General features: G+C 35.6%; 1 protein-coding gene across 15 annotated transcripts in view; it reads right to left on the bottom strand.

Annotated features, from left to right (window-relative positions):
- The window catches only part of DENND1B (DENN domain containing 1B), a 287,699-nt gene that overhangs the window by 146,813 nt on the left and 117,579 nt on the right, over positions 1 to 23,307 (bottom strand). For 9 of the 15 annotated variants that reach the window (XM_064273444.1, XM_064273454.1, XM_064273451.1 and 6 more), the window contains 3 exons: positions 10,484 to 10,553; positions 5,606 to 5,701; positions 2,220 to 2,279 (listed from right to left, as the gene is read on the bottom strand). In XM_064273444.1, the coding sequence (XP_064129514.1) occupies positions 2,220 to 2,279; positions 5,606 to 5,701; positions 10,484 to 10,553 (226 nt within the window). The remainder of the gene's footprint in view (positions 1 to 2,219; positions 2,280 to 5,605; positions 5,702 to 10,483; positions 10,554 to 23,307) is intronic. The other 6 variants (XM_064273448.1, XM_064273452.1, XM_064273446.1 and 3 more) reach the window with 3 other exon arrangements.

The raw sequence follows: 23,307 nt of genomic DNA, 5'->3' as shown, positions 1-23,307 counted from the left end.
CAATGCTGGAAGTGCTCCCTCATCTATGCCAAGAAATTCTGAAGACAGCTACCTGGGCAACCAACTGGAAGAGATCGATATTCATTTCCAATTCCAAAGAACAGTGATCAGAATGTGGAAATTATCAAACAATATTATTATTAATATCACCCAAGTAAAATTATGTGAAAGATAATCCAAAAACTGTTGCAGCAGTACATTGACAGGGAAGTACCAGAAATTGAAGCCCGGTTCAGAAGAGGGCGTGGAACCAGGGATATCACTGCTGGTGTCAGGTGGGTCTTGGCTGAAAGCAGGGAATACCAGAAAGATGTTTGCGTGTGTTTTATTGACTATTCAAAGGCATTTGACTGTATGGATCAAAACAAATTATGGATAACATTTCAAAGAGTGGGAATTCCAGAACACTTGACTGTGCTCATGAGGAGCCCACACACAGACCAAGAGGCAGTCATTCAAAGAGAACAAGGGGATACTGTGTGGTTTAAAATCAAGAAAGGTGTGCATCAGGGTTGTACCCTTTAATAATACTTATTAAATCTGTATGCTGAGCAAATAATCTGAGAAGCTGGACTATACGAAGAAGAACACAGCATCAGGATTAGAGGCAGATTCATTAAAAACCTACGATATGCAGATGACACAACCTTGCTTGCTGAAAGTGCAGAGGACTTGAAGCACTTAGGGATGAAGACTAAAGTATGGTTATGCCTCATCATAAAGAAAACAAAAATCCTCACAACTGGACCAATAAGCAACATCATGATAAACAGAGAAAAGATTGAAGTTGTAGAGAATTTCATTTTACTTGGATCCACCATCCATGCCCATGGAAGGAGTCAAGTAATCAAACAACATATTGCGCTAGGCAAATTTGCTGCAAAAGAACTCTTTAAAGGGTTTTAAAGCAAAGACGTCGCCTTGAGGACTAAGGTCAGCCTGACCCAAGCAAACAAACAAAACCAAACCCATTGCCATCAGTGCTTTCTGACTCAAAGAGACTCTATAGGACAGAGTAGAACTGCTCCATAGGGTTTCCAAGGAGGGGCTGGTGAATTCAAATTGCTGAGCTTTTTGGTTAGCAGCCAAGCTCTTAATCATTGCACATCTGACCCAAGCCATGGTATTTTCAACCACCTCATGTGCATGCAAAAGGTGGACGATGAAAAAGGAAGACTGAAGAAGAATTGATGCCTTTGAATTATGGTGTTGGCAAACATTACTGAATATACCATTGATTGCCAGAAGAACAGACAAATCTGTCTTGGAAGAAGTACAGCCAGAATGCTCCTTGGAAGCATGGATAGTGAGACTTTGTCTCACTTTGGACATGTTATCAGGAAGGACAACCTCTGGGGAATGATATCAAAGCTTGGTAAAGTCGAGGGTCAATGAAAAAGAGGAAGATCCTTAATGAGATGGATTGACACGGTGGCAGCAACAAAGGGCTCAAACATAGCAACAATTTTGAGAACGGCACAGGACCGAGCAGTGTTTCGTTCTGTTGCACATGGAGTCGCATGAGTCAGAAATGACCTGATGGCAGCTAACAACATCAACTGTTCAAAGCTATACGACAGTTAAAAAAATATATTTATATGAAATCCATATTTGTATATGCCTTCATGTTTTCCACAGTGTTGCCAAATGTTACCACCCAGAATCAGAGTACGATTAAATCACAAAAAAATTCTTTATTTTCTGTTCATATTAATCTCCAAATTATTTAATATTTTCATCACAAAAGGACATATTGAAAGATTGGAAAAGAAACATTCTGGCCAATATTGGGCACAGCTGAATCAGTCAGACAAGGCTGGTTAACACAACCCATAAGGTATAATTTTTCCAGGGCAGAAGAACAATATGAGATAAATCATAAAGTCTCTTAAGATCTTGTGACAAACAAAAAATATAACAGGAATCTCATGCTGAGAATATACTTCAATATAAATATTACTGAAAACAGAGAATATGCATAGACTTAAATATTTATTTTGGAGGGGTTTTTAACAGCACTGCATTTCATAACCACTACTTAGAAGATAGTATAAACAGAAAATAAACGCCCAATGATTAAATTTCTTAGAAGAGTTAAAATACCATTTTCTAAAGGATTGGAGTGAATATTAAAGACAGTGAAAGAAGTAATTATTTTCCCAATTTAAGAGTGATTTTTTTTTTTTTTTTTTTAAGACGTCAATGCCCTTTTCACTCACCGGTGCTAGGGAGGGTTGCTCTTTCAGAACTTGCTCACTGGCAATAAATATCTCTTGGTTCTTATGGTATATGAGAGAAAAAATGAATATTTTACTTTGATGGGGGAAGCTTACACAACAGTTTGCTGTGTATTTGAAAGAAACCCATGTACCACATTATCCACTGAAAATACTTGAATCACAAATGTTATCTTAAATGCTGATTTGCTAAATATTATGCTAGAAAAATTCTAAAGAAACTATTTTCATACTGTAAGAATATAAAATACTGTGACTATTTTGAAATGCAGTTTCAAAATAAGAACTATTTTACATGTTAGATGTTAACTTTTCATAAAATCTTTTCCATGAGAGCTTAATGGCTATAATGTCAAGTCTCGAAAAATTCATGTGCTAGAGCATTTATGAAATATGAAATTCTAAGAAAATCATAATAGTCTCTCTCTTAGGACTTGCAACATTTTTCTACTGGAAATCCTACAAGAAAACAATTTTCTATCCATTTGTGTGGGAACAAAAACTACTACGATCCTCAATTCAACCTGCCATCATGAAACTAAAAAGCCTACTCGTATTTGAAGGCAAGTGTTTCTAATCCCAATTTTGAGAGTCACTAACAGCACAGCACTGGGCATCTTTTTTTAGTAGTCTGTTGATGAAATTATTAAGTGTACTGTACACCAATATAAGGCACTGTTTTATTACCCAGCTGATTTTAGCAATAGTTAAGACTCTGTAGTTTGAGAATAGGTTTAATGAGTTTGAAAGCTATCACAGGCTATTGATTCAAAAGCCTAGAAAGTAAGGCTTTGTTGTGGAGTTACCATACATAAAAATAAAACATAGCCACTTGAATTCCTTAAACAATATTATTTCAGCAACAGCTTAGAATATCTTCTCAAAATATTTCTTGCCTAAGATTTAGCAACTTCAGTTCATGAACAACTAACATTTCAATAGCTCATCATGTTATGTCTACATACATCACTTGCTGTATTCCCAAAACAACTTTGGGATTCTCTCTTAAAAACTGACTTACTTAATTTCTCAAATACAGAAAAGGGATCATGAAAAAAGGATTAAATTTCTTGCCTAATATCACACATTTTGTGACTGTGACTCAAACCAAAATCTTCTAGTTCACTGTTCTTTCTACTTTACCACGTTGATTTTCTACACACAGAAAACTTAGGTAACGAAGCGTAGAATTCTTAGAGTCATAGTTCTTATTAATAAAGGCAAAATGTTTCAATCCCTAGTTTTTGAGATGTATTTTTGTGAGATATCTACATACTTCTGACCAAACATGACACTCAAACTTAAAGAAAGGCCGCATCTTTATTTCTAATTAATAGTTTACAATATCTGCCTCCATTATCTTAGCACCTGCACTTTCCTTAACCGCTTAACAAAATGTTAGATTCACAATAAAACTCTTTCAAATAAAAATGACTTCTTTTTGGAAAAAACAGGGCTTTTCTTCATTCTCCTTGACCCTTTTCCTTGGGCTTTATGCTGCATTTCCATTCACCATAACCCTTGCATATTGGCTTCCATGACCTAAAAGTCTGAGTTTCTCCTTGACTGCTCCTCCTGTACTTCTTTCCCTGGCTATCCTTTCTTCTTCCATACCGCCTGTGTGCGCAATTCCGAAGTATTAGATCTAAGCCTTCTGCTCTATCTCTATATACCCTAACCTTCAAATAGCTCAATTGTTCCTACAGTTAGATAACTCCCAAATTTGGGTTGAAAATTCCGGGTGTGTCCTTAACTCTCCGGCCCCCAGTCTCCAAATGACTACTAAACATTCCACTTTAGCAGTATGTAACAGATGAGGATACAGACATAAAGCAACAGAGATCATCGGAGAGAAAGAACAATTTAAGCTGTTACGACAACAGAAGGTTTCATAAAGGTAGAAATTGAACTAGTTCTTGACTAAAGACGAATATCCAACTAAAAGACTTCAGTAAAAAAAAAAAAAAAAAGTGTGCGAGAAGCATGATGTTCACTCAAGAAACGGAACCGAACAGTGTGCCCAGAACTGAGAATCAATTCAGGGAGAAAAAAATGAAATAGAAAAATTAAAAGTTTCATTGTGGCTAAGAAGCAGATGGTCCTGAAAGCCCAGCCAAAAGTCTGAACAAATACTATAGAAAAGGGGGAGCTACAAAAGGTTTTCAGTGGGGAATTTTATAAAGTTTAAAGAAGATTAATCTGACAGTCCTTTGCAGAAAGGACTCAAAAAAGAAGTGAGGCTCTAGGCTAAAGACTACTTGAAGTGCTAAGCACCTGAACTAGGGTGCTGACAGTGGGAATAAGATAATTCTGTTATTAAATAGGAAACCCTGGTGGCATAGTGGTTAAGTGCTAGGGCTACTAACCAAAAGGTCGGCAGCTCGAATCCACCAGGTACTCCTTGGAAACTCTACGGGGTAGTTATACTATAGGGTCACTACGAGTCGGAATCAACTCAATGGCAGTGGGTTTTTTTATTATTATTAAATAAAATTATAGAAGAAAATTTAGGCAAGAAGTTATTGTTAAAGAAAAAATATAATCAGAATAACAATTTTCGTACCTAGCAAAAAACACAAAAGACCTATTAATACAATTATATACTTTCCAAGTTACCTTTTCTCTGAAGTTCTCTTGTATCGTTACATTTTTTTCTTCTTTATTGGAACAAAAGTTTATTATTCTTTTGGAGGAACCAAAACCAATGTGAATAAATTTTAACATTCTATTTGCTATGCCAAATTATGAAAACATCTACCTTTTATGATTATGAACCTTGAACATTTATAAAATCCCAAGAACTACTAGTGTGTTTTTGGATATAGCTGGCACAGTTCTTTGAAAGTTTCAATAGTAAATAATCTATCCCACTGCAGGCTTGCTGCTTCGATAAACTTTAATCATATTTCCAGTGTTTTGTGATTACAACAGAAGATGTGTTCGACCAAAAGGAAAGAACAAGGGACTTTGGACTCAGAATTTTTATCATACAACTGTATGTTACACGCCATTTTCAATTCTTATTATGTATTGTTTCAGTTTTAGGAGGGGTATGTGTGTCTCTGTGTTCCTTTACTATGTGTTGATTTCAAAAATCAATGTCTCTGACAACCAAAATATCCTCAGGGATTTGGTTAATTTTAATGCATAATCAAAAAAATAGTCTGTGATTCATAACAGCTACCAAAACATACACACAACATTTCAAGTTAAGTTAGTTAAAACATGTCGAAAATTCTCTGTATCACTTAGTAATGTTAATACTAGCACTGAAGTTTTCCGAGATCAGCAGTAACTTGACAGAGAGTTTCTTGAAGGTGTGTGTATTCTTAAATGAGAAAATGCTATTACTCCATCAAAACAATTACCAGCTGAATACTTGCCACGCTTAAGTTGATAGGAGTATTTGCCTTTGGTACTGGATGGTTATACAGTGACTTGAGAGTATCATTCAAATCGCTTTCCTAGAGGAAAAACAAGAACATTCTATAAATGAAATCTATACCAAACAACAATTAAAGCTGCCTGATAAAATCAACTGCTCTGCCATCTCATTTTAGACATGTTTTATGAAAACTGCTTTCCACAGGAACATTTCAAATAACTGTAACTGAAATATGTAAATACATATTGAAAACATATTCACATATCTTCACCCAGAAAGAATAATGTTTCTGCTTAACATGAACATGTATTCGTCATTTTAAAAATTAGCTATTAAAAAATGCACTTAGTTATAAAGTACACAGATGTTATAGAAGAAAAGCATTTAAATCGTTAAATCCAAGAATAAAAACAAGATTGAGTAAAAATGGCAACACAACTTTTTATCAGATCGCTTTTTCATTTTAACATGCTCTTAAAGGCTGAATTGTGTTCCCCAAAAATGTGTGTCGTTTTGGCTAGGCCATGATTCCCAGAATTGTGTGGTCGTCCTCCATTTTGTGATCTGATATAATTATCTTAAGTGTTGTAAATCCTAACCTATGTGATGTTAATGAGGCAGGATTAGAGGCAGTTATGTTAATGAGGCAGGACTCAATCTGCAGGATTAGGTTGTATTTTGAGTCAATCTCTTTTGGCACATAAAAGAGAGATGTGAGCAGAGAGGAGTGGGACCTCCTACCACCAAGAAAGAAGAGCCAGGAACGGAGCACATCCTTTGGACCCAGAGCCCCTGCACTGACAAACTCCTAGACCCAAAGGAAGATTGATGACAAGGACCTTCCCCCACCACTGACAGACAGAAAAAGGCTTCCCCTGGATCTGGTGCCCTGAATTTCAAACTTTCACCCTCCTAAACTGTGAGAGAATAAATTTGTTTGTTAAAGCCATTCACTTGTGGTATTTCTGTTATACCAGCACTAGATGATTAAGACATATGCCAAATGTAATTTTTAAGGAATAGAAATAATTTAAATGAGATTACTGTACCAAGATATGCTTATAATATACAGGGCATTCTAAATATTTCTTTTCTAAGTAACTACTAGTCACCACAATAAATTTGATTAAATAAAATATAAAAAAAAATTTAATTTATAGGATTTGCACAGTACTGTACCCTTTATGTGCACACCTACTTTTTCTGAATCACACATACAAATCCAATAATAAATATGCAAAAGATTGTTTTTATAAACAGTTGCTTTTATTCTTTTAAATTTTTATGTTGGAAAGAATAAACCATAGAAAAAGCAATTATTATGGGAAGATAATAATTCATTTTAAGGCATTTGAACATGAAACACATGGTTTCTCATGACTTCTCTTATGATTTGTCCCTCTACTGATACCAAAATTTACTGAAAGAGATCTCTGAATGGTTGCAAAACATATACTCAAAACTGCCTACTTGAAATTTCCTTTAGAATGGCCTTAAAAAGAGGGCTGTGGGAGGTGATATAAAATAAACAATTTATCTTTTGAACAGTGAAACAATGAAATATACCATACATAATTGTAGATGATATTGATCTTCTGCCTATATGAATTTCATATAGCTGCACAAATTTTTAATAATCCTAGCTTTTAGAAATCCTAGACTTACTATGTATTTTTATGCATAGTAAAAATGTACCAGTCCTATGCTGCTCACATAAGGATAACTTGAACTATAAATTCTCTAAATATCAATCTAAACAATCTGTAGTATTGCACTGAAAATGAAAAGAAAAAAAGTATTACAGTTACAAATGCACATTTGGCTGTTTAGTTAATACTATGAATTTATAGTTCATAGACACAGGATAGTAAAGACACAAGACAGTAAAGACAATGACACAAGGATTAAAGACACCAAGCCAAACCCAAAAACCCGTTGCCATCGAGTAGATTCCAACTCACAGCTACCATATATGGCAAAGTAGAACTGCCCCATAGGATTTCCAAGGAGCAGCTGGTGGATTTAAACTGCTGACCTTTTGGTTAGCAGCCATAGCTCACTGTAGCTCTCAACCACTGCGCCAGGGCCCCAGTAAATAATGGAGCCAGAATTAAATCCAGGATTTCAGATTTGTAGTACAGGGTTCAATCAAACCATGTTGCCAAAAGTTCAATCATATTTTTACTACCAATGACTATGTTAGTTTAGGATCACTCACGGTACAGTGGTTAAGCACTTAGCTGTTAACTGAAAGGTTGGCAGTTCAAACCTGCTAGCAGCTATACAGGACAAAGATGTGGGAGTCTGCTTCCATAGAGATTTATAATCTTGGAATCCCTGTGGGGGAACTCTAATCTGCCCTATAAGGTCTCTATGAGTTGGAATTGACTCGACATCCATCAGTGGGTTCAGTTTTTTGGATGTTAAGTTACATAGGGAATATTGGTGAAAATTTTAAATTCTAAGGCGACCACCCTCTCCCTTTACTTGGACATGCTTAAGACACAATTAACTTGAGTATGATGAGAATGAAAACTAATCTCTACATTACCAAGATATATAGAAGGACTTTAAAAATGCAATTACGGATTATCCATGCCACATTTCTTCCTAATTTTTTTTTTTTTTACTACTTTTATTTAATTCAAAAAATAGATTGAAGGGTGAATTTTAATATCACTATTTTAAAAATGTTATCATAAATATTATTTCCCTATCATCTGTATTACTGCAATGAATAATTCTTTCTAAACAATTTTGATGAATAACAACTAACCCAATCCTGGAGCCCCAGGGGTGCAATGGTTAAGAATGTGGCCGCTAACCAAAAGGTCGGCAGTTTGAATCTACCAGCCACTTCTTAAAAGCCCTATGGGGCAGTTCTGCTCTGTCCTGTAGGGTCACCATGAGTCAGAATCAACTCCATGGCACATGACAACAATAACGCAATGCTAACACCAGCTTTTTTTTTTAATTGGCACGTTAATGATCACATAAAAGATTTCTACTAACTAAGTCATAAATTTTAATTCTTACAACAGCTTATTTTCAAATATAGACAGTAACAATGCTTAACACAGTTAACAGTACATCATACTGGGAATAAAATAAATATATTTTCAACTGGAATGTATCTACCAAGGCTAAGAAATAAATGAATAAAAACACAAAATACTACGGCTATGAAGATGTTTTGCTCCTGATTCAGTTCAATTTTGTTTAAAACACTGAAACTTTTAAAAATAAGGTAAGGAAATAAATGATGGTATATTGGAAAAACTTAAAGTAAGCTTTTCCTACAGAAAGATTTAGGGTGAGGGGAATGATTATCTTAATATATTCCCAGGTAAACAAATATCCCTGTCCACAGTTTTGTCTATGACTTCCTGTACGGTACTGACATAGAGAATCTAGTTAACAAAAAAAGACATAATATCTAGATATGTTGTTGTTAGGTGCTGTCGGTTTCAACTCATAGAGACCCATGTGACAGAGTAAAACTGCCCTGTGGGTTTTCTAGGCTATAATCTTTACAGAAGCAGATCACCAAGCCTGCCTCCTGAGCAGCAGCTGGGTGGGTTTGTACCACCAACCTTATGGTTAGCAGCCAATCTGTTAACTGTTGTACCACCAGGGCTCCTTTATCTAGACATTAGGCCTTTCAATTATGAAATGAAGGTTTAAAAGTAAATATTATAATTTTCCTTTAAAAAAAACCCAAACCCAGTGCCGTCTAATTTTCCTAATGTATGTTTATTTATTCAACAACTTCTTGCTCAATACCTATTTGCTACTGAGGATACAGAGATAGAAGGGACCAAACTCTCAACTTAAGCTTTAGTCGTGTAGAGAGAATTACAACACAGTCTAAGAGTTTTGGGAATTCAGAGCAGGCATCACCTAACTCAGCTTGAGGACTCAGGAAAGAATTTGGAGAAGTAGTATTTGTGTGTATATAGGATTTTCTCAAAGATACTTATGCTGAATCTTAAAAGATGAATGGTGTTAACAGTAATCACAAGTAGGTGATCTATTATCTTGACAGACAACAACTGTACAGTTACGTTTTTGGAAATTTAAGTCATTCAGAATAATTGGATGGAACATTATACGTAGGGAAGTGGGAGCAGATTAACGCAGAAAGAAGGTCAGGAGCAGATCATGAAGCTTCTTTTATGTCATGCTGTGTACAAATTTCGATTTTATTCTAAAAAACAGGGGAAGCTACTAAGAGACCGTAAGCAGTGGAATAATATAATCAGAGATTTCAGAAAGATCATTCTTAAAGATTAGAATATGGTGGTGCTCAGGCCAAGAGTGAATATGAAATGCCCCATAAATAATGTCTAGAGTGAATGCAGAACAGAACAAAGAAAATAACACAGGGAGCAGCAAAATTTTAGGTATAGACGGAGGAAACTGTTGTTGTTGTTCTTGTGTGCTGTTGAGTCGATTCCAACTCATAGATGTAGGAAAGGGGCCCAAAATAAAGGTTGAGGAAATAGGTGAAATCAAAGAAAGAATTATGTGAGGATGACCGAGAAAAACACAATCTCAAGAGAGAGGTGGTGTCACATGAGAATTTAAACACATAGCCAGAAGATGGAACGCATCCCCTGAATGTGGAAATTAGAAAGCAACAGTAGGCATTATTGGGGCGGGGTGTGGCTATTTTATTTTAATTAAACTGTGGCAAATAGTACAACTAACAAACATCTTAGTAGATTAACCTTTGTTAAAAACATGGACAAATGATAAAGGAAAGAATTTACCAAGTTATCATCCCAGAGAAGTCAGCTAATTGAAAAACAAACTTCCATTTTTGTTTTATTTTTATTTTTAAGAAAAAAACATAGCTTACCAGTTCCTTAGTCAAGTAATCTGCCAGAGTATTTAAAAGCTTGTAATACACTTCAAACCATGGCAAGTAACTGTAAAAAAAAAAAAAGAAAGAAAAGAGAGAGAGATTTAAAAAAGTATACATATAATTTAGATCCAAGAAACAATCAGATAAACAAACAGTAAATTCATATCATTTCAAATAAGTTGATCCTGGAGGGCAGAAAGGAACTATACCCATGTTCTCTTTATGTGCTATTACTACTCTCATAAAATAAATCAAAATCTAATGTTAAAAAAAAAAAAGTTGTTCATTATACTTTTCTACTATGTCAACAGTATCTAAAATCACATAATCCTATTTCCTGATAATCACCAAAGGCACTCACAGGATAAAAATAAACTATTGTAATAAATTTAATATAAAATAAAAATTAATTTTGTAAAGAGGTGTTCATCTTTTAAAACAAAATATATAATTGTTTCTTTTTAAATATTACTTGAGTATACATGCAATAGCACTATAATTAATCAATTCTTCTGATGCTGATTTTTAATTGGATGGCAAATTTCAAAATAAATGTCAATACAAACAGTAGAAAGCCTATACTAGAAATTGTATCCAATAGCTTTTGGATGCCAAAATTAAACATAACTTAAAATTCATCTTCTATTTGCTATATCAGAGCACAGTTAATTTTTATGAAAGCTAAATTACTAAATCCAAAAATGATTTGTATGAAATAAAATCTATATTTACTATTTTAAAATTAAGGTATTACATTTAAAATCTGCCCAAATTTCTTAATTGAATATTTATCATATGATCCCATGTATTTTAAATATCTAGAATAGACAGGAGTATAGAGATTTAAGTTTATTAGTTGTGATCAGGGTGGAGCAAGAGGGAGGCGGAAAGGATGACACAACGCTTAGGGGACAGTGAGCGACTGTCAAGGTTGATGCAAAAATTCTGGAGTGGTTAAGGATAATGGTTGAACAGCATGATAAACAAAGCTAATGTCATTTAACTGTACATGTGAAGATTGTTGAAATGGCAAATGTTCTGTTACTTATATATTTACCACAATAAAAAAAAATTTTTATATATACATATACACTTTTGAATTACACCTCAACATAAAAAAAAATCCTCACAAATGGAACAATAAGCAGCATCATGATAAATGGAGAAAATGCTGATGTTGTCAAGGATTTTATCTTACTTGGATGCACAATCAACACCCATGGTAGCATCATCAAGAAATCAAATGACACAATGCACTGGGCAAATCTGCTGCAAATGATCTCTTCACAGTGTTAAAAAGAACTAAGGTGCGTGCACCTGAACCAATCCATGGTATTTTCAATTGCCTCATATGCATGCAAAAGCTGGACAATGAATAAGGAAGACAGAAGAAGAGCTGGTGCCTCTGTTAGCAAAGAATATTGAATATGCCATGGACTGCCAGAAGAACAAACAGATCTGTCCTGGAAGAAGTACAGCTAGAATGCTCTTTAGAAGCAAGGATGGAGAGACTCTCAATTAACATAGCGGCTGCAACAATGGGCTCAAGCGTAGCAATGATTGTGAGGATGGCGCAGGTTTCTATGAGTTGGAACCAACTTGATAGTACCTAACAACAGCAACAACATACACTTTTCATATCGAATAGTAAATTAAAAAGAAAAAAAAAAAAAACTTCAGTGTCGTTAATTATTAACAAACTCATTTTTTCTCTTCAAAGCTGTCATGAATTGAATTATGTCTACCCAGAAATGTGTGTATCAGTTTGGTTGGGCCATGATTCCCAATGTTGTGTGGTTGGCCTCCATTTTGAGATTGTAATTTTATGTTAAAGAAGATTAGGGTGGGATTGTAACACCCTTACTAAGGTCACATCCCTGATCCAATGTAAAGGGAGTTTCCTTGGGGTGTGGCCTGTATCACCTTTTACCTTACAAGAGATAAAAGGAAAGGGAAGCAAGCAGAGAGTTGGGGACCTCATATCACCAAGAAAGCAGTGCGGGGAGAAGAGTACATCCTTTGGACCCAGGGTTCCTTTGTTCAAAAGCTCCCCGTCCAGGGGAAGGTTGATGCTAAGGACTTTCCTCCAGAGCTGACACAGCAAATCTTTCCCTGGAGCTGGCTGGCGCCCTGAATTTGGACTTCCAGCCCACCAGACTGTGAGGAAATAAACTTCTCTTTGTGAAAGCCGTCCACTTGTGGTATTTCTGTCACAGCAGCACTAGAGGACTAAGACAAAAGCATTACTCAAACAGGATACTTTCTCAGAGGATACAGTGTGATGCTTTTGTTGCACAACTGCATACAAGAGTACATATGCCCAAAATGGATTTAGGACGTAAAAACCAGCGAATAGAGTACAGAGAAACAGCATTCTATCTGCATTCGTTCATATAATGCCTGACCTATTAATGACTATGAAGGACACCTTTTGAATCAGGAACAACCTAAATTCATAACAGTAGAAGAACAGTTAGGTAAACTATAGTATCTTTCTTCGGGAGACTATTACAGAGATCTTCAAAATGATAATTACAAAAACTAAGTAAAGACAAGGAAAATGTCTATGATATTAAGAAATATCTAGCCAACTTCTGGCTAAATCTCATATATTAAATACATGCATTTACCTCTGGGCTCACTAGAAAAGTCACAAAAAATGACAGTAAAGGAATAAAAACAGTCTAAATTGATAAGGACAAGGAGAAATGGAGAAAGAATTAAGGGCAACACAGGTGAGTGATTTTTAAAGATGGTAAGTAAATTAAGACTGATAACTGATGGAGAGAAGAAACCAAAGTATAAAAATGCCAATAGAAATGAAAATGAACAGCAGTCAGCGAATCTGCCCGCCACCTTAAAACACACTTGGGAATCACTCAAAATAAGGAAAACCTCAAAGTCCCTTTTTCTTGCAGTGAAACCCATCATTGCACAGGTGATGTTTCCAGCTCAGTTTTAGCTTCTCTCTTAAATATAAAGGAATAGCCTAACCACTAGGTACTTGAGAAAATACAGACACCAATACAAACATTTAAAAAAAGAAACCCCACATAGATACAGAAATACAAACAGCAGAAGAGAACATCAAAAAGTTATCATTAGTATCCTTAGGAGCTGAAACAAAGACCACGATGCTCCGAGACAAAACCAAAGGAGAAAGAAAGGAACAAAGAAAAGGAGGAAGGAAGGATGAAAAGGAGGGATGGAAAAAAAATAAATCACTGGAGAACAAAACTCTTAAAAAGGCAAAACATAAAAGTTGAAAAAAAAATTAAAATCAACAGCAAAGTTAGAAGATAACTCAAGAAAGTCTCCCAGAAACCAGAATAAAGAGACAAAGAAATGGATAATGAGAGAAAAGATTAAAACATCGCAGCAACAATCTGGACGATCATATAGCTGACTAATAGTAGCTCTAAAAAGAAAGAAAAGGGCTAAGGAAATTTATTTTTAAAAATTATTGGAAAATTTCCCATGAGTCTCCAGATTCAAAATGCCACTGAGTGAACTGCACAATGAATGAGCCAAAACAAAGGAATCACTGTGAAATTCCAGAACAGGGAATAATGAGAAGTGCCTAAGAGCTTCCAAAGAGTCAAAACAGGTGACAGGCAAAGGGATCAAATTCAAAATGTCACTGAGCTTCTCAACAGCAACACCAGGAAGTTAGAAGATAATTCATGCCTTCAATCCTCTACAACCTAGAATTCTATGTTCATAGAAACTATCGATTCAAGGTTGAGGGTAGAATATAATGGCATTTTCAGTCATGCAAGGACTCAAAAATTTACCTCCTCTGTGCTATTTTTAGGAAGCTACTAAAGGATGGCTTCAACAAAATGAGGGAGGAAAGCAAGAAGAAAGAGCACAAGGGTTGTAGGACACAGGAAATCTAACACCATGGAAGAATTGATAAATCTGAGGAAAAGTCGTGCAAATGCCTAGCAAACAACCAGTCCAGACTGAAAAGGACCGGGCTTCAAAAGGGAGAAGCTGAAACAGGGTGTTTAGCACAAGCATGGTGACAACTACATGTAGGGAAAATTCTGGATAGGTATTTAATTTTGGATAGCTTTTGAGAAACTTGAAAATCAAAATTAGTATCAGTAATCTCGATTTTCGAATTTATATTTTTCAACTCTTCAAGCCCTAGTCCTGAGGTGGCTATTTGTATCATTCACTTACAAAAAACAATAACCCTTAAAAACTACCAATACTATTTGTAAATTATCAACTCAATATAATACAAATTAGCACATCAAACTTTCTGTATTCCTTGTAACTCAATGAAATAATTTTCATGGAGAATTTCCTTCTAACAAGACACACTACAGTTCCTTTGTCAGGTGCAATTTCTTTCATTTGTAGTCATTTCAAACTCGTGTTTCAACTTTTAATGGCCTAAAGAAATTACTATTTCAAGAAAATTTCAGTATGTCATGTAGTCAGATAAAATGAGACAGTCTTCTCAAGCATGCTTGTCTATTTCTTTCCTACTCTCAAGAATCTTTAGGTAAAGCAAATCTCATTGATTTTAGCTGACTGCATGTCTGTTAATCCTTACGTTGTCATTTTCACCCCTTGTTTAACCTTAACTCTTCTCTTCCAGTCCACTATAAAAATAAAAAATATAATGAATACTTTATAAGTTATTACAAAGTGAGAAATAATCTTTATTTGTTGTTCCTAGTCCAGATATCTTAACACCTCTTTAAATGTTCTGATTCTCTCATTTTTACATTCTTATTTTTCACTGGATAGCTCCTGCTCTCAATTTCTTTTTAAATTGTGAAGATAAATCTATATTTAGGTTACTTTTTATAACTTTAGGTAACTTTCTATAATTTAACAGCTTTCATTTGTGCTAGGCATTTTGGTATTTGCAGGATCAAAACTATTTGTTAAATCACTAAAAACACAAACTTTTGCTGAAATTCATCCTGCCTATGCTTCTTCTTTACACAAGGGTATGCTGGTTTTTGTTCTTGTGTTCATCCTCCTAATTATCAAATTTAACACTCGACTCTGTCATGTGTAGAGCACTGCTAGGTGCTATGATGCCAGAATCTCCTCTAATATGACTTCATTTATAAATTAAACTTACACTATCTTAAAAAAAAAAAAAAAACCTATTATAAGGTTTCCCCTCATGAGTTATTTTCTAAGGCCCCATCATGCTTTGTCATTTCTGTTTGGGGAGTAGAGCTCACTAGTCAGTTCTATGCCCATCTCGTGGGTAGACAGTAAAATCTGAGAACCACAGAAATTCTGCATTAAAATAGCTGGAAGCACAGGGAATAAAACATCTTAAGCACTAGTTACATATATGAGCCACACTAGGTACTTTATATAGCAGTTCTGGCGAGGCAGTGGTTAATGTGTTTGGCTGCTAACCAAAAGGTCAACAGTTTTGAAGCCAGGAGCCACTCTAGGTGAGAAAGATGTAGCTTTGGAAACCCTATGGGGCAGTCTACTCTATCCTATAGGGTCACTATGGGTCAGAACAGACTCCATAGCAATGGTTGCTTTTGTTTGTTTTTGGCTTAAGTGCTTTACATGTGTTACTTAATTCTATGCTATGACATCTATTTGAGGAAACTAACATAAAAGCAACATACCCAGTGTCACAAAGCTACCCAGTGGCAAGCCTGGGATTAGAACCCTGATGACCTGACTCAGTACTACGTGCTTAGGGGTCCCTCACATGCAGACCATCACCCAATGCAGGCATGTCTTCTACAATATCCAGGCTTTAAATAAACATGTCTGATGAGCAGATATATTCAGGCACCTAAATAAACTATGGCAAAATTCATTTCTTTAAACTTAAATCAGTCTATTTATAATTTCTACCCACTGAAATAAGTTTTGTATTCCAAAATGTGTTTTATTTGTTTGAGGATGAGAGCATTACTTTTAAGCCTCTTAAATAACATTTTTTACATATGTGCACATTTCTCAATAAATAAGCAAAAAAAAAAAACCCAAACCCATTGCCATCGAGTCAATCCCAACTCATACGAACCCTATAGAATAGAGTACAACTGCCACAAAGGATTTCCAAGGCTGTAAATCTTTACAGAAAGCAGACTGCCACATCTTTCTCCCACAGAGCAACTGGTGGGTTTGAACTGCTAACCTTTCAGTTAACAGCTGAGTGTTTAACCACTGAACCAGCAGGGCTCCTTCCAATTTGATTCTTTCAACTAACATATTGGCAATTCCTTCCAACTTTAAGTTTGGGTGCTGCTTCTAAGTTCATCACTATGGATGAAAATTTTGAGAAGGACATAGCCAAATACCCAGTCCAGAAACACAGTAAAAGATCTCTCCCAAGGTAATATAAATCTATTTATCCAACTCTAAGTATGATATTTCAATCAAATCAGAAGACTCATAACTACATTATCATCTAGTCAACATTTGTCTCTGTACACAGTTTGCTCATAATATAGAAGGACAGTCTTTCAAATGTCTTTAACTAAAGCACTGCCTGATACACCAGTGTACTATCATCATAGAGAAATGAGTTTAGTTACACACAATATGCTCTTTGTGAACATGTACTGGTTCTTGGTGATAACTGGTTCCTTGTCAAGAGTACACATCATTCACACTTTCTAATAAAAACATCACTTATATCAAGTTGGAAGTACTCTGTAACCTAGCCATGGTCCCAGAAATGTCAAGGAAGCAGAGGCAATTTCTCTTGCACATAAAACAAGCTCTGCATCAGCATCTAGAACACAGCTGCAAACTGGCTACTTGCATGCTGTATCTGGCCCATGGGTATATTTTGTTTGTTCAAAATGGTATTGCTGTTTATTTAACTGAATAAGCTGCTGACTTCCAATATGTAAGAATTCACTTAAAAATTAGGATTTTGAAGGGTAAGATGGTATACAATACTGGGGAAGCCAGCACAGCTTGTCCAAAGCAAGGTCATGGAAGCTCCATGGACACATCCAAACTCTCTGAGGGACCGAATTTTCGGGCTGAGGGCTGTGGGGGCCATGGTCTTGGGGAACATCTAGCTTAACTGTCATAACATAGTTTATACAGAAAATGTTCTACGTTCTGCTTTGGTGAGTAGCATCTACGGCCTTAAAAGCTTCCAAGCGGCTACCTAAGATACTCCAATGGTCTCACCCCACCCAGAGCAAGGGAGAAAAGAGAAAATGAAAGATACAAAGGAAAGATTATTCCAAAGGACTAACGGACTGTAACTACCATAGCCTCCAACAGACTGATTCCAGCACAATGAGACGGTGCCGGGCTACCACCACCGACTGCCCTGACAGGGATCCCAATAGAGGGTACCAGAGAGAGCTGGGGAAAAATTTAGAACAAAATTCTAACTCACCAGAAAAAAAAATAATAAGATCAGACTTACTGGTCTGACAGAGTCTAAAGAAACCATGAGCGTAAGGCCCCCAGGTACCCCTATACCCCTATAGCTCAGTAAGAAGTCACTACTTGAGGTTTACCCTTCAGCCAAAGATTAGATAGGCCCATAAAACAAAATGAGACTAAATGGGCACACCAATCCAGGGGCAAGGACGAGAAGGCAGGAGGTGCCAGGAAAGCTAGCAAGGGGGAGCCCAAGTTCAAAAAGGGAGAGTGTTGACACGTCATGGGGTTGGCAGTGAATGTCACAAAACAGCACGGGTATTAATTGTTTAATGAGAAACTTGTTTGCTCTGCAAACCTTCATCTAAAGTACAATAAAAACAATAAGGAATTTTTGTGCTCCTCTTAAATATCAAAAAGAACCGGCAATACTAGTTACACACTCTTCTATTCACAGGAAATGCCTAGAGTTGAGTGGTGGCTTCTCTTAGGATGTGGCATGTGCCGTCTGGGTCTTTATACTGCCTCAGCCTCCTACTGTCACCACCTCGGGGGCTTTTATTATTTGAGTCCACAAGCTGACCCCTGTAGATATTTGAATTCATAACTCTGATATGGAAGTACTCAATAGGAAGTTTTACTGATCACTCTTTTTTTTTTTAATCAGGTGTATGGCATACAAACTAGTGCAATAATTCAAATATTTTAACCAGATTCCAATGCACACTGTAAAAGTCAAAATGTAACAAAAATAACATTCTTTTTTTTTTTAAGGTAACTATGTCCAAAAATTTTGATGTGGCCTAAAGATATATATAAATACTATAAATTAAATAAGCTTGCCTTGCTTGGGTAAGAAATTCTATTATTTGTGCTTTTATTTTTGTGGTTTCTAAGGTAATTTTCAAGCAATGCATGTTCAAAGCAGTTAACTTTAACTAACCTAAAAACTCTTACACTCATTACCAATAACTTAAAATATTTTTTCACTACCCAAAGACAGTCCAAATCAGTTCTCTTAAAATCAACCATAAAAATCCTAGAAAAAAAAATTTTTTAATGTACTCAATGCATTTTAATAATTCAATAATCTACTTGAATTAAAAAAAAAACTGAAAATGTAATTTCTTTAACAAAGGGTAACTATGGTGCTAATAATTTTACAAACATATAACAGTGAAACAAATACATTAGAACCAATTAATTTAAAACAAAAGGCAGAAGATTCTTTAAAGGTTAATTGTAAGATTATTTCCTTAATTTTCCTTAGGACAGAAAGTAAAAGACAGACGTATATATGAAGTCATGAGTCCATTTTTTGGCAGTGGGAAGACTTCCTCCACACTTATGCTTCCACTATAAAGCTGATAAAACTTTTACATTCACAAGTCAAAGGTTAAATAAAGGAAAGGAAATGTTTTTTGTCAACTAGTCAGGTAACCGCTAACAGGCTAAGCAATCAGCAGGAACCTAACTTCTAGTAATCAAATAAAACTAAGGAAACTGCCTTTCCGTAGAAAAACGTCTAATGTCTAGAGGCTGTTTTTCTGTCTGGAAAATTGACACAAAATGTGTAAAATTGAAACATTCTGCTTCTAAGGGATTTGCCTAAAGCAAGAGTGTGAAAGCTTCAAGTTTGGTATGAGTTAAAAGGGGAGAGGAAGGGGGAGACTACAAAGGCCCCAAACATAAATCTGTCGTCCTTATTAGGGTATTTCATTTTGAACCCTTGGTGACAATTTTATAGTTGTAAAATAATGTTAATAAAATTGGAAAAAAGTTTTTTCTAGTATTTTTGCTAATTCTAAAAACAAAATTTAAATTAGTTATACCTCAGGAAATTTTTTGAAATCTTGATAAATCTGTGATAGACATGTGAAGGAAAGAGCTAAAGCATATGACAATGGCTGAAACCTCAAATTAAAGATCAAGATTTATGTTTAATAAACCTAAATTCTAGTAGTTCTTCTAAAAATGAATAAACTGATTAGAATCAAAAGAGCACAGTTACTTTCAAATCTTATAAATCCAGGAGAAAAAGAACACATGGTTTTTATAGCGCTGTGTGCAAATTTTCTAGTTTAGAACTTTAAGTAACCCTAAATTACTTTCAAATTTTTTGTAATAGCATAATCCAGGAGTAGGGGAAAAGCCCTTTAAGCCATTACGTGCAAATTTTCTAGCTCAGCACTCAAACAATGGAGTAGTCTTCATCAATAATGTATACATATTGCTTAGCAGAGTACTTGGTTTATAGTAAACAAACAGGAAATGATGTTGCTGTTAATTTTCAGTATAGTATTCTCACTATCATCTTTAACCCAGAAGGGTCCCTTGCTATTTAGGAAATTCAACAAGCAAAGTTCTCTTTTGCTTTCATAATGAAAATGTTTTGTTGGTTTGTACTTTGTTTTATTTTAATTTGTATTAAAAAATCTTTAAAATTTTCATATGACTACCTTTTTTTAAGGCCCTTTTAAACTGCTTAATTCAATATCAGTAAAAACTCGGGACATTTATAAATTTCTGTTTTTGAAAAGAAGTTTAGATCTTTAAAATGCAAATTCAAATATTAGAAGGTATCTTAAAAAGACTTCTGTGAAGATACATTTGTTCACAATAGAAAAATATTAAAGTGTCTGGGATATCATAAAGACAACAGGAGAGACATCAATTAATTTCTCTTTAAGAATCTTAATTCATTTGATACTGAGAATGAACCCTGAATAATCAGACCAATATTATCTCACAATTGAATACATAAAATAAAGAATACACTTTAATAATATAAATGCAATAATTGTACACACCTGGCCGCTTCAAGGACATGGTGTTAAAATTTTTCACATTCAAAAGTCATATTCAAGTAAAGACATAAGTAACTGACAAAAATACACAGCAAGAAGGGAAATAATCTTCAAGTGAAATTCCAATTTTTAAGGAAAGAATAAGTGAAATAACCAATTTTCAGATTAAGCATATACAAAAATTCTCAGCATTTATACAGGATAATATTAAAGCCACTGTAGCTTTTTCTTTATAAATTTCTTCAATGTACATTCATTCATTTTACACATTGTAAATAAAGACTACATATAGATTATTAGTTGATATTCTATATAAAAAATTGTAAATGTATCTTAACATGTTATAGAAATGAAGCTAGAACAAAATACCACAATGTAAGCGATAACTATGTGCTGTATTAAGTAGCATGCTCCTTCTACATTTGTTTGCCAACCACACCCTCCTCCTGCGAGGTATTTTCATAGAGTGCTGCTATGCTGACTTTTTTTTCATGTTGCTGAAAAAAAACAAAAATTAGCATAGCGTACTTACGAAAATCCCTCGGGGGGGGGGCGCAACTGGCAAACAAACATAGAAAGTGTGCAGTATTTGCGTTAAAATACTGTATTACAAATGTGTTGCTGCTGTTGTTATTTGCCACTGAGTTGCTCTGAACTCATGGCTACTCCGTGGCTGCTAGATCTGCACCATCCCCGTGATTAGTTAGGGCGCAGATACGGATGCAGATCAGACTGCTGTGATCCACAGGGTTTTCATTGGCTGATTTTTGGAAGTAGATTACCAGGCCTTTCTTCCTAGTCTTAGTCTTAGAGCTCCACTGCTCAACATCATAGTAACACACAAGGTCTCCACTGACAGAAGGGTGGGGACTGTGCAGAAGGTGCTCTGGCCAGGAATCAAACGCTTCTGCATGGAAAGTAGGAATTCTGCCATTGAACCACCACGGCCTTCAACGCCAGCTGGTGTCAAGCTAATTCTGACTCACGGAGACTTCTGTGTGTCAGAGAGGAACTGCGCTCCACAGAGCTTTTAATGGTTGTTTTTTGGGAAGCAGTTTTCCTGCCCTTTCTTTTGAGGCACTCTGGGTAGTCCTTAACCTCCAATCTTCAGTTAACAGGTGAACACATTAACCATGTGTTACCACATTACAAATATTGTTATTGTTGTTGTTCAGTGCCGTCAAGTTGATTTTGACTGATAGAGACCCCACGTGACAGAGTAGGTCTGCCCCATAGGGTTTCCAAGGCTGTAATCCTTACAGAAGCAGATTGCCAGGTCTTTTTTCTGTGGAGCCCCTGGGTGGGTTCGAACTGCCAACTTTTCGGTTGGCAGCCAAGCACTTAACCATTTGCGCCACCAAGGCTCCTTACAAATACAAGTGGCTTTTATTTCCTTTTTTAAAATTCTCTGGATATTCAAGTTTTCTATAGGAAAAAGTATTACTTTTGTTATCAGAAAAACATGATTAAAGATATATATTTCTGTGACTTGCTCACGCAAATATTGCGACATTTTTCTCAATAATTCAGTCTTAGTAGCTGCATGGATTCGAAGAAGACCAAGACACTCCTACAAAGGTGGGTGTAAACACTATTTTTAAGGCTTTAGCCCACCACCAGTAAATACTCAGAATACCAATATAGTTGGTCTTCTCTCATGTACCCCTGGAAGCAGAATACCTATTGCCATGGAGTCAATTCCTGACTCACAGAGACCCTAAGGGACAGAGTAGCACTGCCCCATAGGGTTTCCAAGGCTGTAATCTTTACAGAAGCAGACTGCCAGGACTTTTTTCCCACAGAGCCAGTGAGTAGATTCAAACCACCGACCTTCAGTTAGCAGCTGAGCGCTTTAACCACTGTGCCACCAAGACTCCTTGGAAGCAGCAGTCTGTTAAAACTGAATCTGATTACTCCAACTAATTCTTTAACAGCTCATTACATAACACTACCTCCCTCCCCCCAAAAAAACTAGTCCCCCCAAAAGTTACTAGTTATTCTAAGTTTCATTTTATATCGAAATAAAGAAACTTTTTTTCTACTACATCTTAAGGATACGGTGAAGTCATATAAATGAGTTTTGCTGGTAAAGGGGAAAAAAAAAGGACAGGAAATAGATTACAGGTGTAATAGCATTTCCTCTATCATCTCACTAGCATTTCCACCATGTTTAGCATTTTGCATTGAAAATACAGAAAAACACCTGGCTCTGTGATAGTTATGGAAAGGTTACACCACCAGCAATATTTTTTCTCTTCCAAAGGTCATTCACAATGTAATTCCAAATTTCAAGGGCATGGAATGAACTAACTTTTTAACTCTTACAATTCTTAACTCTGCTACATTGTAATGATCAACTGACTACGTCTAGAACGCCTTTACTAATACTGTGGTTGAGAGCCTGGCCACTAACCAAAAGGTCGGCAGTTGGAACCCGCCAGCTGCTTCTTGGACACCCTATGGGGCAGTTCTACTCTCACCTATAGGGTCACTATGAGTCGGAATGACTTAACAGCAATGTTTTTGTTTGTGTTTTTTCATATTTACTAAAACTGCAAAACAGACCAGAAATGCACTATATATTTTACCTGACAAAAAGTAATCTGGCAAAATGCCCACTAATTTTGAGTATGCCAAATATAATTCTGGGAGTCCCAG

The sequence above is a fragment of the Loxodonta africana genome, chromosome 20, assembly GCF_030014295.1.
Source record: "Loxodonta africana isolate mLoxAfr1 chromosome 20, mLoxAfr1.hap2, whole genome shotgun sequence".
NCBI classification, from domain to species: Eukaryota; Metazoa; Chordata; class Mammalia; order Proboscidea; family Elephantidae; genus Loxodonta; species Loxodonta africana.
Note: the sequence above shows the minus strand (reverse complement) of the source record. Positions and strands in the feature narration are given on the sequence as shown.